Source organism: Marmota monax, unplaced genomic scaffold (genome assembly GCF_021218885.2).
Source record: "Marmota monax isolate L192 unplaced genomic scaffold, Marmota_monax_Labrador192_F-V1.1 WCK01_AAM20220418_F8-fsc00012, whole genome shotgun sequence".
In the NCBI taxonomy this organism is placed as follows: domain Eukaryota; kingdom Metazoa; phylum Chordata; class Mammalia; order Rodentia; family Sciuridae; genus Marmota; species Marmota monax.
This window is the reverse complement of record NW_026695227.1, coordinates 29,235,635-29,251,828: the sequence shown is the minus strand read 5'-3', so window position 1 is coordinate 29,251,828 and position 16,194 is coordinate 29,235,635. Positions and strand designations below refer to the sequence as shown.

General features: G+C 38.3%; 1 protein-coding gene across 3 annotated transcripts in view; it reads left to right on the top strand.

Annotated features, from left to right (window-relative positions):
• The window catches only part of Senp1 (SUMO specific peptidase 1), a 55,109-nt gene extending 39,124 nt beyond the window's left edge, over positions 1-15,985 (top strand). For all 3 annotated transcript variants that reach the window (XM_046436247.2, XM_046436245.2, XM_046436246.2), the window contains 5 exons: positions 6,811-7,014; positions 8,118-8,197; positions 9,114-9,198; positions 9,704-9,799; positions 11,297-15,985. In XM_046436247.2, the coding sequence (XP_046292203.1) occupies positions 6,811-7,014; positions 8,118-8,197; positions 9,114-9,198; positions 9,704-9,799; positions 11,297-11,359 (528 nt within the window). In that variant the 3' untranslated portion in view covers positions 11,360-15,985. The remainder of the gene's footprint in view (positions 1-6,810; positions 7,015-8,117; positions 8,198-9,113; positions 9,199-9,703; positions 9,800-11,296) is intronic.
• The last annotated feature ends 209 nt before the right edge of the window (positions 15,986-16,194 follow it).

Below are 16,194 nucleotides of genomic sequence, written 5' to 3'. Positions count from 1 at the left end.
ATAAGTACAGCCAAAGGGGGAAAATACATCAGGTATGGAGGATTAAAGATAAGAATAATTCTGTTTGTCTAAAATCATGTAGGCCAGAAGACAGTGTATCTACATTTTAAAGTACTGAAGAAGAAAAAAATTTTGTCAATATAAGATTGTATACCCAGTAAATACATCTTTCAAAAATAAGCTATACTTTTTCAGACAAATGCTGATAGAATTTATCACCAACAGACCTGTACTGTAACAAATATTGTGACATGTTCTGGGCTGAGGGTATAGCTTAGCTCATGCAAAGTCCTGGGTTCAATCCCCAGTACAGAAAAAAAAAAAAAAAAATGACAACATTCTTTAGGCAAAAGAAAAACATGGAAATGTCATTCTATACAAAGAAATAAACAGCAGTGTAAATGCTTTTTTTTAAATATCTCAGACAGTTGTCTAAAACAATGTAGTGTGGGGCTTAACAACATATAGAAGTAAAAGTAAAATATTTGACAGTCACAGCACAAAGGAGAGAACAAAATGGAAGTATATAGGACTGTTGTAAGATTATTCCTTTCTACCTGAAGTGGTATAATGTCATATGAAAGTAGACTCTGATAAGTTAGACATAATATAAAGTTAGTGCAGCCACTAAAAAATAAAAACCAAAGATATAGTTAATAAGGCAGTAATGGAGATAAAATAAAATAAAAAATAGAGTCAAAAAGAAGGCAAGAAGAAAAAAAATGCAAAGAATAAATGAGACAGGAAAAAAGAGAAAGATGGTAGATTATTTAAATTCAACTACACCAATATTAAATGTAAATGATGTACACCAGTACTGTCCAGTAAAAATATGTGACCAACATACCTAATTTTAAATTGTCTAGTAGTAGTTAACATTTAAAAAAAAAAGAAATAAGTGAATTTTAATAACATCTTATGTGTTATTATTTTGGCATGTAGTCAGTATTAAAATATTAATGAAATGTTTTGCCTTCTCTTTGAAATGTGATATACATTTTATACTTATAGCTGATCTCAGCTTGGATTGGCCACAGTTTTAAGTGCTTGATAGTCCAATTGGCTAGTGTTTACTATATTGAATAGTATGAGTTAAATGACCAGTTAAAAGATAGAGATTATCAGATTGGGTAAAAAAGGTATCTGCAAAAAAAAAAATATGGGGGGTTGAGGGGGATGTTGCTGGAGATTAAACTCAGGGCCTTGGGCATGCTGGGCAAGTACGCTGAACAATATTGCTAACCATACAGTAAAGCATTTTGAAGATAGACACAACTTTTCAGAAGTAAAAGGATGGAAAAAGCATACCATGTAAGCACTAATCAAAAGAAAAATAAAGTGGCCATATTAACTTACACTAAGTATATTTTCAGAGCAAAAAATATTCTTAGTGATCAAGACACTTTATAATGATGAAGAGGTTAGTTCATTCAGAATGCCTCACAGCCTAAATATATACACATTTTTAAGCACAGCTTCAGAGTACATGAAGCAAAGGAGAAATAGACAAATCTATAATTACTGTTGGAACTTTCAACCCCTCTCTCTCAATACCTGATAAGTAAAAAATCATTAGGATACAGTTTGGAATAGGTGGGCAGATTCCATGTACCCACATGTTAATAAACATGACTAAAAGCACTTTCTCCTTTATAACCCTATATACCCTATCCCATATGGAGAAGCAGAATGACTGCAGCATTTCCAGTCTTTGTTTTCCTTTCAGGACCTAATCTCTCTATCATTCCTTACTACTAATTTACACAGGTAAACTGAAAAAATAACAAGCGGACATATCTTCTTTTGGTTCTTCTTTGCAAACCCATATTAATCATTACTAGTTGTTTCCAAAATGGAAAAGTATTGGACTGTTGGAATACTGTGTTTCTAACTTAAAACTGTGGAGGAAAATCATGAGGGAAAAGTCTCATAGCAAACGAGAGAGAGGGGAGAGGTAAAGGAGGGATTAAGGATAGAATCGAGGGGCTGGGTTTGTGGCTCAGTGGTAGAGCACTCATCTGGCATGCATGAGGCACTGGGTTTGATCCTCAGCACCACATAAAAATAAAATAAAGGTATTGTGTCCACCTACAACTAAAAAATATATATTGGAAAAAAAAAAAGAGAATCAACATAGCACTCTAACTTCACTGAAGTGATGATTTACCAAACAGATTAAATATTTTGTAAGCCTAATCTCTCAAAGAAAAAAGGTGTTTTTAGTTATCTGCATCACAATAGCCAGGCAAGGTGGTGCACACCTGTAATCCTGGCAACTCCACAGTAGCCTATGTAGATAGTTTTTCAACTTGATTGGTAGTGGGAAAGTAAGAATTATAAAGCAATAATCATGGTCATCTGATTTTTATCACAGAATCAATATTTGGAGTCAAAGCACATACTTTTTTTGTCAAGCATTCTAGCTCTCAGAACACAAATGTCTACTGGAAATGGGGAATGGGTAGTGGTCATAACTTGATAATTATTTCCAAGGAGTAAATTTGAGTGATGCTCAGTTGAGAGAGGAAATAGCCTGCAAAACATTTAGTCTAACTAGAAAAACCTAATACTGGGAATAGGTTTTCCTTAACCTGATTACATAAAAAGGGAAAAATATAAGCAAAATGAGATAAATGAATATGATGGATTTATATACAATGTGCTTGAATGAAATAAAAGAGTGAAATTTTAGACACCTTTCTGTGTTATTTTATTTAGAGACAACCCTGCTGAGTTACTTAGAGAATGGCTAAATTACTGAGACTGGCTTTGAACCCGTTATCTTCCTGCCTGCCTCAGCCTCCCGAGCCATTGGGTTTACAGGCATGCACCTCTGTGTCCAGCTTTGTAAGAGTTTCGTTATAGAACTAATCCCAATAACCCAGAAATTTATGTAAAGTCATATGGAGAATAGTAATAATTATTAATAAATAGCCTCCTTAAAAAGGCAGGTCTTGCCTGCCTTTCTCAAAAGCTTTAGCAGTAATCCTAACAGTTTGTTACTTTAATTTACATATGAGAAAAACCCAGTGTGCATATTCATAGGGAAGCCTGCCTTTTGGTTTCTGTAATACTATTGGGTCAGATCTTACGATTGAGTAACCTTTTGAACCATCAAAATAGTCAAGTGCTTCAGTCTGGTTAGTCTTTGGACTTTGTGGTTAACAAGCCACAAATTTGATAAGCTTTAAATATAATTTAAAAATCTGAATGGAAGGTCAAGAAATAAGATGCAAAAATGGCTTTTGTCCCCCTACCAATTTTCTTGGTCTCTTCCTGGGAGTACTGTCATGCTTAAAACTTTTGGAACCTTTTTTCCTGAGCGAAATAGAAGGGTTTAGGGTGTAAATGTGGGAAAGGTTCAAAGTCAAGACTTTAAGCCAGGCATGGTAGCACATGCCTGTAATTCCAGTGGCTATGGAGGCTGAGGCAGGAGGATTGCAAGTTCAAGGCCAACCTCAGCAACTTACCAAGACTGTCTCAAAATTTAAAAAGGGATGGAGATATAGTTCAGTGATAGAGCCCTTGTTTAGCATGTACAAGGCCCTACATCCTGTCCTCCATACTGAGGGCCTGGAGTGAGGGAATGGAATCAACACCTTACTGTTAGGGAATGTTGTACTTTAGATGCATGAGAAAATAAGTTTGTGTGGTTCACTAGACAAGAAGGAAGATACAGATAGCACTGGTCATTTCTGTCATTGTAGCAAACGTATTTAAAAAAAAATAAAAACATAAAAAAAATAGATTTAATCCTGAGTGTGAAAATATTGTGGGCTTTTCCTTTAAAGAGATGTTTTTTTTTAGCTTCAGCCTGGCAGCTCTTCAAATAAAAAAGGAACAAAGACACTATAAACAACCCTCCCATCCCTAAGCAGGACTGCATAGATAAGCAGACGCTCATGGCCAAGACAGTGAAGGCAGCAGGAGTCACAGTGAGCATACAGAAGCTCAATGTGGGTCTCAGAAAGGGTAACAAGAAAGGCTAACATTGGCAGTAGTCTTCAGATGGTGATATTAGTAGTGGTAAGTCAAAACAGTAGGCACAAACTGACCTACTTTTAGCCCCCTGTTTCAAAGGGGGAAATTAGGGTCTTCTGGAACTAGGAGAATCTTATGTGAAGAAAGGACTATTGCCAGTGGGAAAGAGGGGACCCTTATCTTCACAAAATACAAGCAAATGCTGTGGCCATCACTGCTTCCCTTTCATCTTGAACACTGTGATCCCTTTTCTCTTTTCCTTTTCCTTCATCTTCAGCTGTCCTGTGTGATAGCATGTAGTATTCTTTTTGTTCTCTAATTCTTAGCTTATTTGGGGTATGATTATGTCTTGGCTGAACTATGGCTGTTTTTCTCATGGCAGTTTTTGGATGGAGTAATAGCTGAAAAACTGAAGAGAAAGAATTGGATCTAAACTCTGTCTCACATGTCAGATTACACATCCTTAGCTAATGGAAAGGAACATTGAAGTCACCAAACTCCCTCCTACTAGGATATAGGGGAAATTAAAAAGAACCCAGAGCTCTCTTAGACCTAATTAATTCTTCAACTCTGGAGGAAGCCATTTGCCTCTTAATGAAAAAACTTTGGTTGAAGGAGGTCAGAAGCAGTGGAGGAGGAATTCTCAAAGGAAAGATACTGTGATAGCCAATTGCTAGTTCTCTGTTCTTGTTTACCTGTGCTAGTCTTTATAGTTCATCCTTGGGTGAGAGCATGTGAATCTCAGACTGTGTAAGTCCAGCTAAATTTCTTTAGTTTCTGGAACTTTTTCCTCCTGAAAAACAGGATCTATAACATGATACTCATTTAAGTCATCCTTTGTTTTATTTTTTTACTTCAAGCTTATTCTAGAGTTAGTATCTCTCTGATAGTTACTTGAAGAAGATATATCTCCATGACATTCATGTTCTTGACTGTCCTTACCTCTTTTTCTTTAGTTTTTATTCCATTTAAAAATATGTAATCTGTCCCGTGGAAGGATTGCTTATAGTGACTGGTGGGTCATCTGCCTGTTCACTTTACCTCTTGGATTGAAGGGTTTAGCCTTATAACATGGCTAATATTTTGGGATAGGTAGAATGCCAGAGGAATCATCAATCTCTTCTGGACAATTTTCTCTCACTACAGAACATAGCTTAGAGTTTAGAACTCTGTTCTTGCTGGGCAGTTCCTCCTGCATTAGTAGCTGTTTTTACAACTAAGGGCACCTTTAGCATTATCCTTGGGCAGAGTTAGATCAAATCTAGGAAAACCTAGATTTGAGTAATATGTTATTCTAATATCACTATATATTAGAATGTAATGTAAGGATTCATTAACATTTAAATCAACTGAGCTCTAAGTAGCTAAGGGCTTCATATTCTAGGCAGAGAATTAGCTACAACTTGAGTCCTCTGGGCTTATTGCTCAGTTGTCAGAGCTGTAGGCAGAACAGTGTCTTTCTTCAGACCTAGTTCCCGACCTCAGAGTCTGCCTTATGGTGTATGTGGTTTCCCTGCAGCTGCCTAGGCATCCTCATCTATAGGCCCTTTCTCTAGTCTAGACCATGCTCTGGTATGTTCCTGGCAGTGTTCCCTGCTGCCTACCCAGCATGTAGTTGCCTACTGTCGGGCAGTAGCTCATTTCTTTGGCATCCTGGAGTGTAAATATTTGTCAAAGGATGGGGGCATTTTCCCATTCCTCAAAAAGCATTCTGAAAAATGTGCCTGTTTTCTTAGTCATATTTTAAACTGTGGCTCAGTTAGCCCATTCATTCCTTGCCGTTGAGAAACATTGGCCTGGCCTCAGCTGGCCACATAAAGTTAAGTAGCAATAACTTTTGGCATAGTAACTTTCAAACTTTAATACCAGGTAGTCCTGGACCTAAAGAAACCATAGACAGTGTAGTCACACTTAAGTCTCTTCTTAAGAGAAGACATTGTTTTATTAACAGAAAGAATTATACCTCTTCTATCACGCATTTTAATTTCTTTCACTCACACTTTATATTGAAGGAGTAAATGGAACCAGAAAAACTGAGGAAGCTAAGCATATAGATTCTGAAGGAGACCTTTATCCTTCATGTTTATAACTTACTTATAGATTTCATGTAATCTAGGTATTTATTCTACATCCATGTCTACCTCCATAAAGTGACATTGCAGAGCAATTGTAAGTTTGTAGGTGCTTTTCTAATACCATTAATGCTTTGCCCTATTACTTAGTTCTACTTGAGACCAAAACAGTTTGGTCTCTTCAGTATGGCTAATGAAGCTGAAAAGGCCATCATTAGCCATAGAACACAGTGTTCTATTTTGTACAAAATCAGGTAACCCTTAGGTAAGGTTTGGACTCTTGATCTTAGCTTGATTAACATTGAACTCTGAGCCCAGGATCTATTTAAATTGCTCACATAGTCTCAATGATTGAGGTAACTGCTAATGTGCCTTATTAAACTGCTTGCACTCCTTCCTTTCCTTTTCTCTAAGCCTTGCCTACTAACTTCACTTTCTCCTTATTTTCCAGTCGCTTGACCTAACCCTTAGTTTTCTACAAGTCTGGCCATCATCTGCCCATTTGTATCCTTAAAGCCATATCTACGTGGCACACACATATGTGTACCCACATATATACATACACCAGCTTTTTCTCTTTTTAGTGGTTTTAACCACTTTAACCCTCTCCTTTCTAGTCACAAGTTGATATAGGTAAATGAGGCTGTTGGGTGTTGAAGTATTAAATTGATTAAGAAACACTAATATCTGCTATTCAGCAGACAACTGCTTTTCCTTATATAACAGCTGTTTTAACAAGTATGATTTCTTCCCACAGATCATCAATTTCTACATGAATATGTTAATGGAGCGAAGTAAAGAGAAGGGATTGCCAAGTGTGCATGCATTTAATACCTTTTTCTTCACTAAGTTAAAAACAGCTGGTTATCAGGCAGTGAAGCGTTGGACAAAGAAAGTGGATGTATTTTCTGTTGACATTCTTCTCGTGCCCATTCACCTGGGAGTGCACTGGTGTCTAGCTGTGAGTACCTTCTTTTTTTTTTTTTTTCCTCCCCTTTTTTAAATGTGTTGTTTTATTTTCATATGTAAAAGTAACCTTTTTTATCAATAGAAATTGTTGGCAGATATAGTAAATTAGCCTTATAGTACTTTATTTTTGATAAAATTCAGAAGAAATATACATAATTATAGAACATAGAGAAGGTCATGAGTAGTATTTTTACATCTTCACTTGATTATTGAGAGAAAGTATTATTTAGTAGTAGATTAGCTAAAAATCAGATAGTCAATGGAATTCCTGTCTAGAGTAGGAGATACTTAAACTTTGGGGAAAGCTGAAGAATTTACTCTTTTTGGAAATATAAAAGGGAATTATAGGGTATCTAAACAGCCTTATGGCAGGGCATGGAGAAAAAAAAGTGACTTCTTAATGGTGCTGCCAACTCAGGTTCTGTGACAATTATTTTCTGCCTAAGAATGGCTTGCCTTGCATATGTGTTAATGTAATTTTTTTTTATGATTCTGAGAGCATGATGCATTAGTTCAATGTGTTAATAAAAGTTATTTCACAGTCTATTTTGAATTATACTTAATAAGTGTAAATCCAAAAGGAAATTCTCAGTGAAACACAATCCAGGGGCTGGTGTTGTGGCTCAGTGTTAGAGTACTTGCCTAGCACATGTGAGGCGCTGGGTTCAATCCTCAGCACCACATAAAAATAAATAAATAAAGGTATTGTGTCTATCTACAACTAAAAAAAAAAAAAAAAACCAGAATCCTTTCACCATTTTTCTGAAACTGTGAAAATGATCTTGACATACTCACCTTATATTTTCTCAAGTGCATGCTGTTTCTTTACTGTTGCCCATCCTGCAGAAAGAAAATAAACAACAGAAAAAGGTTTTAGGACAATAATGAGTATAGCAATGGATGGGTATACCCTCATAATTCTATGTAAATCTCTCCTTCTTTCCTGTGCAGATTAAGCATAATATAATATAAAGTATCAATCAAATTTCTCACTATTGCACAGAAAGCCTGGGGAAAAGCTCCAATGTTAAGGGAAGGAAAAGCTGAGAAATGAATTTTCTTCACTTTATAAACAGATTTTTTTCTTATCTCCAGGTTGTGGATTTTAGAAAGAAGAATATCACTTATTATGATTCTATGGGTGGAATAAACAATGAAGCCTGCAGAATCCTTTTGTAAGTAGGAAGTTGAGGATGGAAGAGTTTGATGTTGGGTATATGCTATGTTTTTTCACTAGTTAATCTCAGTTGTTTGATACCTTCAGAAGAGCAAGCAGTGAATTTTTCATATTAAGTAACCTTAACCCCTATAACCACCTTAACCACCTTTATTTAAATCCAAATAAAATATGATGATAATGCAATAATACCAAAAATATTCCTTAATGGGACAATTACTGTCCTAGTACACTAAAATAGAGTGGACATAAAGATAGAGACGCAGTCACTAATCATTTAATGCAGCCTTCTAATTTTTCTTCATCTAACCCACAGAGGTGATTTTCATTTGCCCAGGTCCTACTAGTTTGAGGCTCAGCTGAGAACCAGAATTCAAATCTCTTTATGCTCTGCTTCTTTGTCTTTCCAAAACACCTATTCTTTACTATTCTGATGGCTGGGAGAAGATAGGTTCCAAAATGTCAAGCAGTTTATACTTTAAAAGAGTGCTCTATGTGAGGTATGCATTCAATAAATTGTTGACATGGTTTGAATATTCACACAGAAGAACCTAACAATAGTAAATAAAAATCTCCTTACTGCTAGAGAAACATTTTATCCATTAGATTAAGTTTTTTAAGACCATATAAACCAACCATCAAAAATTGTTTCTCAGCAGAAATAGTAGGTCAAAGGAGTCTGGTTTATCAGAGGCAGAAGTCATGTCTCTGTTGGGTTGACAGAGTAAGTTAATGGAGGGAGTTGTGAGAAACTGGCTCAGCTCCAGAAGCTCAACAGTCCAAGGATTCCCTACCCCCCCATATCCTATTCTTCTCAGAAGATGAAACACTTGAGGATTATCAGCCCCATTCTTATGATTACAATGTCATCAGCATTCCTGACAGCTTATCTCATTGTCTTCTAATACCTTTAGGCAATACCTAAAGCAAGAAAGTATTGACAAGAAAAGGAAAGAGTTTGACACTAATGGCTGGCAGCTCTTCAGCAAGAAAAGCCAGGTACATTTCATCTTGATGCGGTACATGTCCTAAAAGTAGGCTCTCTGTGGAGGAAAGAATTTTAGGAAAGATTCCCACTTCAGTCTTAGTGTCTAGCATGACTTTAGTTTGGTTGTTTGGTTCTTCGGGGAAGATAGATTAACTTCTTTTGTGGGAAAACTTGTAATGTGTTTCTTGGTAGAAAAAAGTTTTCTAAATGCCTAGCTATTTTTCTAAGTTTGTTGCTCCTGTGGGAAACTTTTGCTGTTTATTTGGCACTTGGGGAAGGGGCCAGTTTTTATACCTTTAGATGCCATGGAAGTCTAAGATATTTTCCTGTGTGGTTAATATGAAAGACATAGACCTGATGAAATGCTGTTTTGTTTTAGCTTCTATTGTTCTTAATGGGGGCCCAGAGCCACCTGTTGAAATTCAGGAAAACCTGTAATATTTGTATCCTTTGGTTTTTATTTTTAATCAAAGTAGAAGAAAAGCTATTGCTTTGTTGTTGTTATTGGTCTTTCAGGAAATTCCACAGCAGATGAATGGTAGTGACTGTGGGATGTTTGCCTGCAAATATGCTGACTGTATTACCAAAGACAGACCAATCAACTTCACACAGGTGAGCTGGGCCTTCAGGAGGGAGCAATATGCACACCTTGTCTTTAAGCTGCACATAGGTGTTTTTCTCTCCACTTCTCTCCCCTGTGGACTGTGTCCTGACCTTTAGCATGCTTCAGGTTATGACTCATACCATTGGTAGTTACTGCCTGTGACACATCACATACACACAAAAAAGCCACCTCCTGAGTTATCATAGGACACATATGATAGCGAAGGAATCCTGGGTAAAAAAAGCAAAGCCTTATTCTCTACCCATCTCCCCCACTTACTTCAAATCCTATAGGAAACAGAAAACTGGGACATGAGCAAATTTTCTTCCATTTCCCTGAATTTTAGTCCGCTTCCAGGTTTTGGAGTAGGTTATATCTTGATCTCTTAGTGTAATTTGTTACCTCCCCTGTCCGCTTACTTAATGCAGCTGGTCAATCTTCTCTGTATGATTGGTCATTTCTGTTCATATGCCCTTCAGAGACCAAAGTAGATTGAGACTAGAGAATGTGGCTTATCAGTGTTTCCACTTGACTCTTCTGTTTGAATCAATGCCTTTTCCATCATAACCCTTTATTCAAACCAGACTGAAGCGGGGCATTGTGGCACATACCTGTAATCCTACCAGTTTGGGAGGCTGAGATAGGAGGATCAAAAATTTGAGGCCAGCTTCAGCAACTTAATGAGAATCTACCTCAAAAATGAAAAGGATTGGGGCTGGGGTTTGTGGCTCAGAGATACAGCGCTCGCCTAGTACATGCAGGGCACTGGGTTCGATCCTCAGCACCACATAAAAATAAAATAAAGGTATTGTTCCAAATACAACTAAAAAACAAAATATTTTAAAAATAAATAAATAAAAAGGATTGATCTGGGCATAAGTGATGCATACCTGTAATCCCAGTGGCTCAGGAGGCTGAGGCAGGAGGATTTTGAGTTCAAAGTGAGGTGCTGAGCAACTCAGTGAAACCCTGTCTCTAAATTAAAAATACAAAATAGGGCTGGGGATGTGGCTAAGTGGTGGAGTGCTCCTGAGTTCAGTCTCTGGTACCTCCCCCACCCCTCCCCCGCCAAAAAAAGGATTGAGGATTTATCTGTTATGTGAGTTCCCTTGGGTTCAGTGCCCAGTACCAAATATTAAAAATAAACCAGACTGAGCTAACTCTTGAAGGTCCCCTCAACTTTTCCCCATAAAGGTTGAGTTTTTTACTTTCAGTCCTCAGTCTGATATTACAAGTTCAACATAGAATGCTTTCTAGCCCCATTCTCAAAATTCTTGGGGACTTTTGGGGATTCCTAATGATGCCCCGTATAACTTCTGAGGTTACAGAATGGGAAATAGCAATAGAAATAGCAGTCCAAAAAAAAAAAAAAGAACGAACAGATTGAAAGACTAGATACACCATGGAAACTATGTTAGTTGAGAACCTTGAGAAGAAAAGGAGTTTAAGGAAAAGAATGTTGGGTCTAGATAATTTAAAATTAAGGTGTCTCTATGTTTCTACAGCAACACATGCCATACTTCCGGAAGCGAATGGTCTGGGAGATCCTCCACCGAAAGCTATTGTGAAGATTTGTCTCAGTGAACAAACACCTAACTCTGGGGGACCAGCCCTTTGTTGTCTACAGCCAGAGACCTTGGAAACAGCTGCTCCCAGCCCTCTGTTCTTGTAACGCCCTTGATCCTGGACCAGGCCCTGGCAAGATGCATTCACAAGCACATCTGCCTTTCCTTTTGTATCTCAGATACTATTTTTGCAAAGAAACTTTGGTGCTGTGAAAGGGGTGAGGGGCATCCCTAAGCTGAAGAGAGAGACTGCTTTTCAGTTCTTCAGTTCTGCCATCTTGTTTTCAAAGGGCTCTAGCCTCATTCAGTCCCTGATTAGGTAGGGGACTGAGAAAAGCTTGGGAAGAATCTTGGTTTCATGTAAACTCTTGTTGCTGGGCCTTCCTAAGAAGTAGGATAGGGCATGGACAAAAGGTAGGGATGAAAACCACCAGCATACACATGCACATATACATACACACTTGATTTTCAAGATGTGTGGTCAGGAATATGACTGTAAACTGGACTTTGGGGTACATGCATAAGTCCCTTCCTCCAGGACCCTTCCTATTTTTTATGTCCTGTGCAAAATGTAACTGCTTCTCTACAAGGCTCTTTTATCATCAGTAGCTTTGTCCCATCCTGAGGCACAGCACACAAGCCCTAGGCAGGCCCCAAAGTCCTGAGCAGTCCTTAAGAGCAGGGGTTTACATGTGCTAATAACACATGCTGTGGGGAAGATCAACCCAGGGAGGGGTCAGTGGAGCCACAAAGCCCCACTTCTACAGTTGCCTACTTCTGACCAAGAAGAAGGACCTCAGTCTTTAGTATAAAACTCCAGTGTTGGATGAGTGCAGGTCTAGTTGGTCTGTGGCTAGTTAGTTTAAATATGTTTCTAACCACAGAGGATTTAATATATATATATATACATATATATATTTCACAGGGAGATTTTTTTTAAAAAAGAAAAAGACTGAATGTGTTCACCATTTAGCCTGTAGATTTATTTTCATTTTTCCAAATTCCAGCACACAGAGATCCCAGCCTCCTCTGTGTAGGGGGCTTGTAGACTTCCTAACAGAATATTTTGAGGCCTGGATGAACTTTGGTTAGGGGTAGAGGTTATCGATGAAAGTGAGGTTTTTCAGCTGAAAAACGGGTGGAATTTGGGCTGATCAACTTGGGATTTAAAAACTGCAATTCCTTTTGTTCTTTCTAGCATCTCTCCCACCCTCTGAGAGCTCCTATGGCTTAGATAGTGAAATGATCCAATGCCAGTGTCATTTTGTACTTAAGTTCCAAAATAGGAACATTTTATACTTTTTTCTGTATTGTAATAGGTAGTTTTGTATAAAATCTTTTCTCCTCTTCCCTTGTACCCCATCCTTTCCAGCATTGTGCTTTCTCCGTGGGCTTATTTGAAAATTTTACTCTGTTTTATACCAGGCTTGTTTAGTACATTTTCTATGTTTTACCACAAGTTACAATTTGAAAAGAAAACTATTTTTTTTAAATATTCCATTGTTAATTGAATGTTACTGTTTCCACTCCAGCAACCAGTTGTCCTAACTTTTTCATAACTGCCTGCCTTTTGGGGGAAGACCACCTTTTGTGTGTTTGTTCTCTTTTCTATCTCTTGCTCTCCCTCTCTCTCTCTCCCTCCCTCTCTCTTTCTCTGTCTCTCTCTGTTTTCTATAGGAAATAAATAGCTTTCTATATATGAGTTGCTGGGACCTTTCACATTCTCTTTTAGAAAGCTATGGCACGCAGACTCAATGTAGGACTCCTGGAATATTGTCTGATTCTTGGTACTTACTGTATTTAAGTGACAACTTGAAAGGTGGCAATATGTGTATATTTGAACTATAAATCAAAAGACTTAAGTTTTTCAGGCTCTCTCACCATTGTCCGGGAGCTTATACAAGATAGTTCTCTGTATTTATTGTTTGTTTATTTAGATAACATCTGTCTTGTCTTTCTCAGAGACTTTTTGTACAGACCAAAGCAACAAATATTTATTGCCATGTATAGCAGAAAATGAAACATGCAACAAAAGCACTTTGCAAAATATATAAGGAATTACAGAGCCTGTCTGAACTTGCCCCCACTTTCTCCAGTGCAGTTTTGTACAAGGTAGAAGTTAGTGATTCTGAGGCCACCCTACCTCCCAGAACTGGTAGGAGTGGGCCAAGGTATGGCTCAGGGTGGCTCAGTAGGAGCCATATACAGACTTCTAGAATGGACCATTCATCCAAGAGAGCTAACCTGCAAGAGCAGGACTAGTGTATGGAAACCTTCTTATAGGGCTGAGCTTTGATAACCAGAACTAAAAAAATATGTTTCTACATTCATGGCTTAGGGCCTGTTACCAAGATCTTGTTTTACTTACTTTAAACATACTGTTTTTATTTTCTCCTGTCTTTCCCTTTCCCCTATGCTGAGTGCTCACAGTCACCTACTCCCCTTTAATAAGGGATGTTTGAAGGATAAACATGAGATGCCATATATAGATCCTTCACAGATGCCACATTTCCAACAATCATTCCTGAACCTTAGACAAAGAAAATTAGACTGTTCTTGCCCATCTGAGAACACATGGTATGAGGCAGGAAGGCTAGTTTTTATCCTGTTTGGGACACTGTTATTCCAAGACGTCCTGTGTAGATTGACTGTAGGAGTACTTTTTCTTCATCTAGCCTGGAGACTGGTGTCAGTTTACTCCTCTGTGTTTGAGGTACTTCACACTTCTATGTGGCATCAGCTTCTTAAGCCACTGTAAAATCATACTAGTATCTTCTATCTACTACCTCCAGTACTGTTAGCCCTAAGTTTTGGTGGTCCTGGAATAGAAACAGAAAACCTGAAAAAGTACTTACCAACCCCATCCCACAGCCTGCCCATTATTTTACATGGTCCATGAAAGGCTGTGTTAGGTACAGAGAGGGAGGACTCATTAAAGAGCATCAGTGTTTGTTATATCTTAACTTCTGGTCCAATGCCATCCCTCTAGCTCTGAAAATGCCAGAGTAAGAGAAATGACGGACCCTTGGGGTTTATCTTTTCCCTTGTTCCACGTGGATGGGCTAAAGTAAGATGGAGTGAGATGTGTTCTCTCTGGGAGATCATATATTGAAATGAGTCAGAAAAGTGTTAGGCTCTCGGGCCCTGTTAAAGAAGCTACATGCTAAGCTCCTGGGAAAGATGCCATATCTCCCTGCCCAGGAGCAATGTAGTCACAGCTTCAAATTCATCCCAAAATTTGGAATGGGATAACTAAGCTCAGCTCAATATCCTTCCTTAGAGTCTAGGTTCTTATTACACCTATGCTGAACTCTAACAACTGTTGTGAAGGACATATAACTACCATTCTTTGGAAATAGAGAGGGAAATGTCACTCATTAAAAGGAGGGAGAAGTGATGCACACACACATCCCTGTGAGAAAGTTAAGAGAAACCAGGGAACTTTGAGCTTAAAGGTGAACCTTGAGGAAATATTAGTGCAGGCTTCCTCTCTGGTCTGCCGGGAAGATGATGGGAATAATTGCAGTTGTGTGGGTGGTTGGACCAGATGTCCAGGGCCTTGTTAAACTCCAGGATTTTGAAATGGAATTAAGGGATGTAATGGTCACCAGGAATAGAAACCTGTCCAAGTAGAGGTTTATGTCAAAATTTAAGGCCAGATGTACAACTGGCTTGGTTTTAGAATTAAGATATACATCAGAGTAGCCTTCCTAGTCATGTTATCTTAAAATCTCTTATCTGGAGGTCTGTCAGGGAATAATATGATTCCCTGTGGTGTTTGTGCTAGCATCCACCTTTTACATCAGGAATGGACTAGACGTGAAGCTACTCAGAACAGGTGAATGATTTGTTGCTTCTTTCAAACTAGGAGTACAAGCCGCTGCTTTCTGTCCTGCCAGTGCTGAGGTGGGGGTCAAATCAATTGAACACTGATTTGAATGACAAGATTGTGGAAGTAGAAGGAAGAAGGACTACTCATGGCAGGCTGCAACCTCCTTTGTTTTCCCAAACATTTCTTCTCTGATCTTAAACCCCCAGTGCCCTATTCTGCCTTTGACAGAAACAATTTCCATGCCTTATGGAACATTCCAGCTCCATCCCCAGGGGCTTATCAGTACTTATTCTAACCACACATCTTCTGTTTAATCATTTGGTGGGGTTTTTTCTCCATTCTTTTTATTGCCAAAGAGATTTTACAGTCAGTCCTTTCTAGAATGAGACTCCGGGGCTGTTTGGTCCTATAATGGCACTTACCTGGAACTTACAGGGCATCCGGTAGGCTGGGTGTTTTCCTAAGCATGTATTTAAGCACTGAGCTTGGGGATCCGTGAAATATGGAATTAAGAGATATTTGACCAAGGAAATAAAAACATCTATACTCAGGGTCTCACAGTCTGTACAGCATAGTTTGGCTTATTTGGGAGGACAATAATTGGACATCCAAGTGATGCACCTTATGGAAAGGTCAGTCTCAAGACAGTGCAACATGAATCTGGGAGTGGATGGTGGGGCAGAGGTGGAGATAAGTCAGGGATGATGTTGCCTTTATCTGCCCATCTATGTGTGACTCTCCCTAGTTTTTTAAAAGCTGTTTTATTTAAAAATAAATTCTGTGGATTTTGCCTCCTTGCTTTTGACTGGAAACTCCCTGGTAAGGACTTGATGTTTGTCTCTCTAAGACTCTGTCTCTGTGACTGTTTTTTCTGTCTCTGTCAATGTCTGTCTCCTGATCTGAGCTGGACTAGTGATTGGATCCTCAGTGTGGTCTGGATTTCTGAGTCCACCCCTTAACCAGGAGTCTGAATACTGTTCATTCATTCATTTCATTCCACATACCT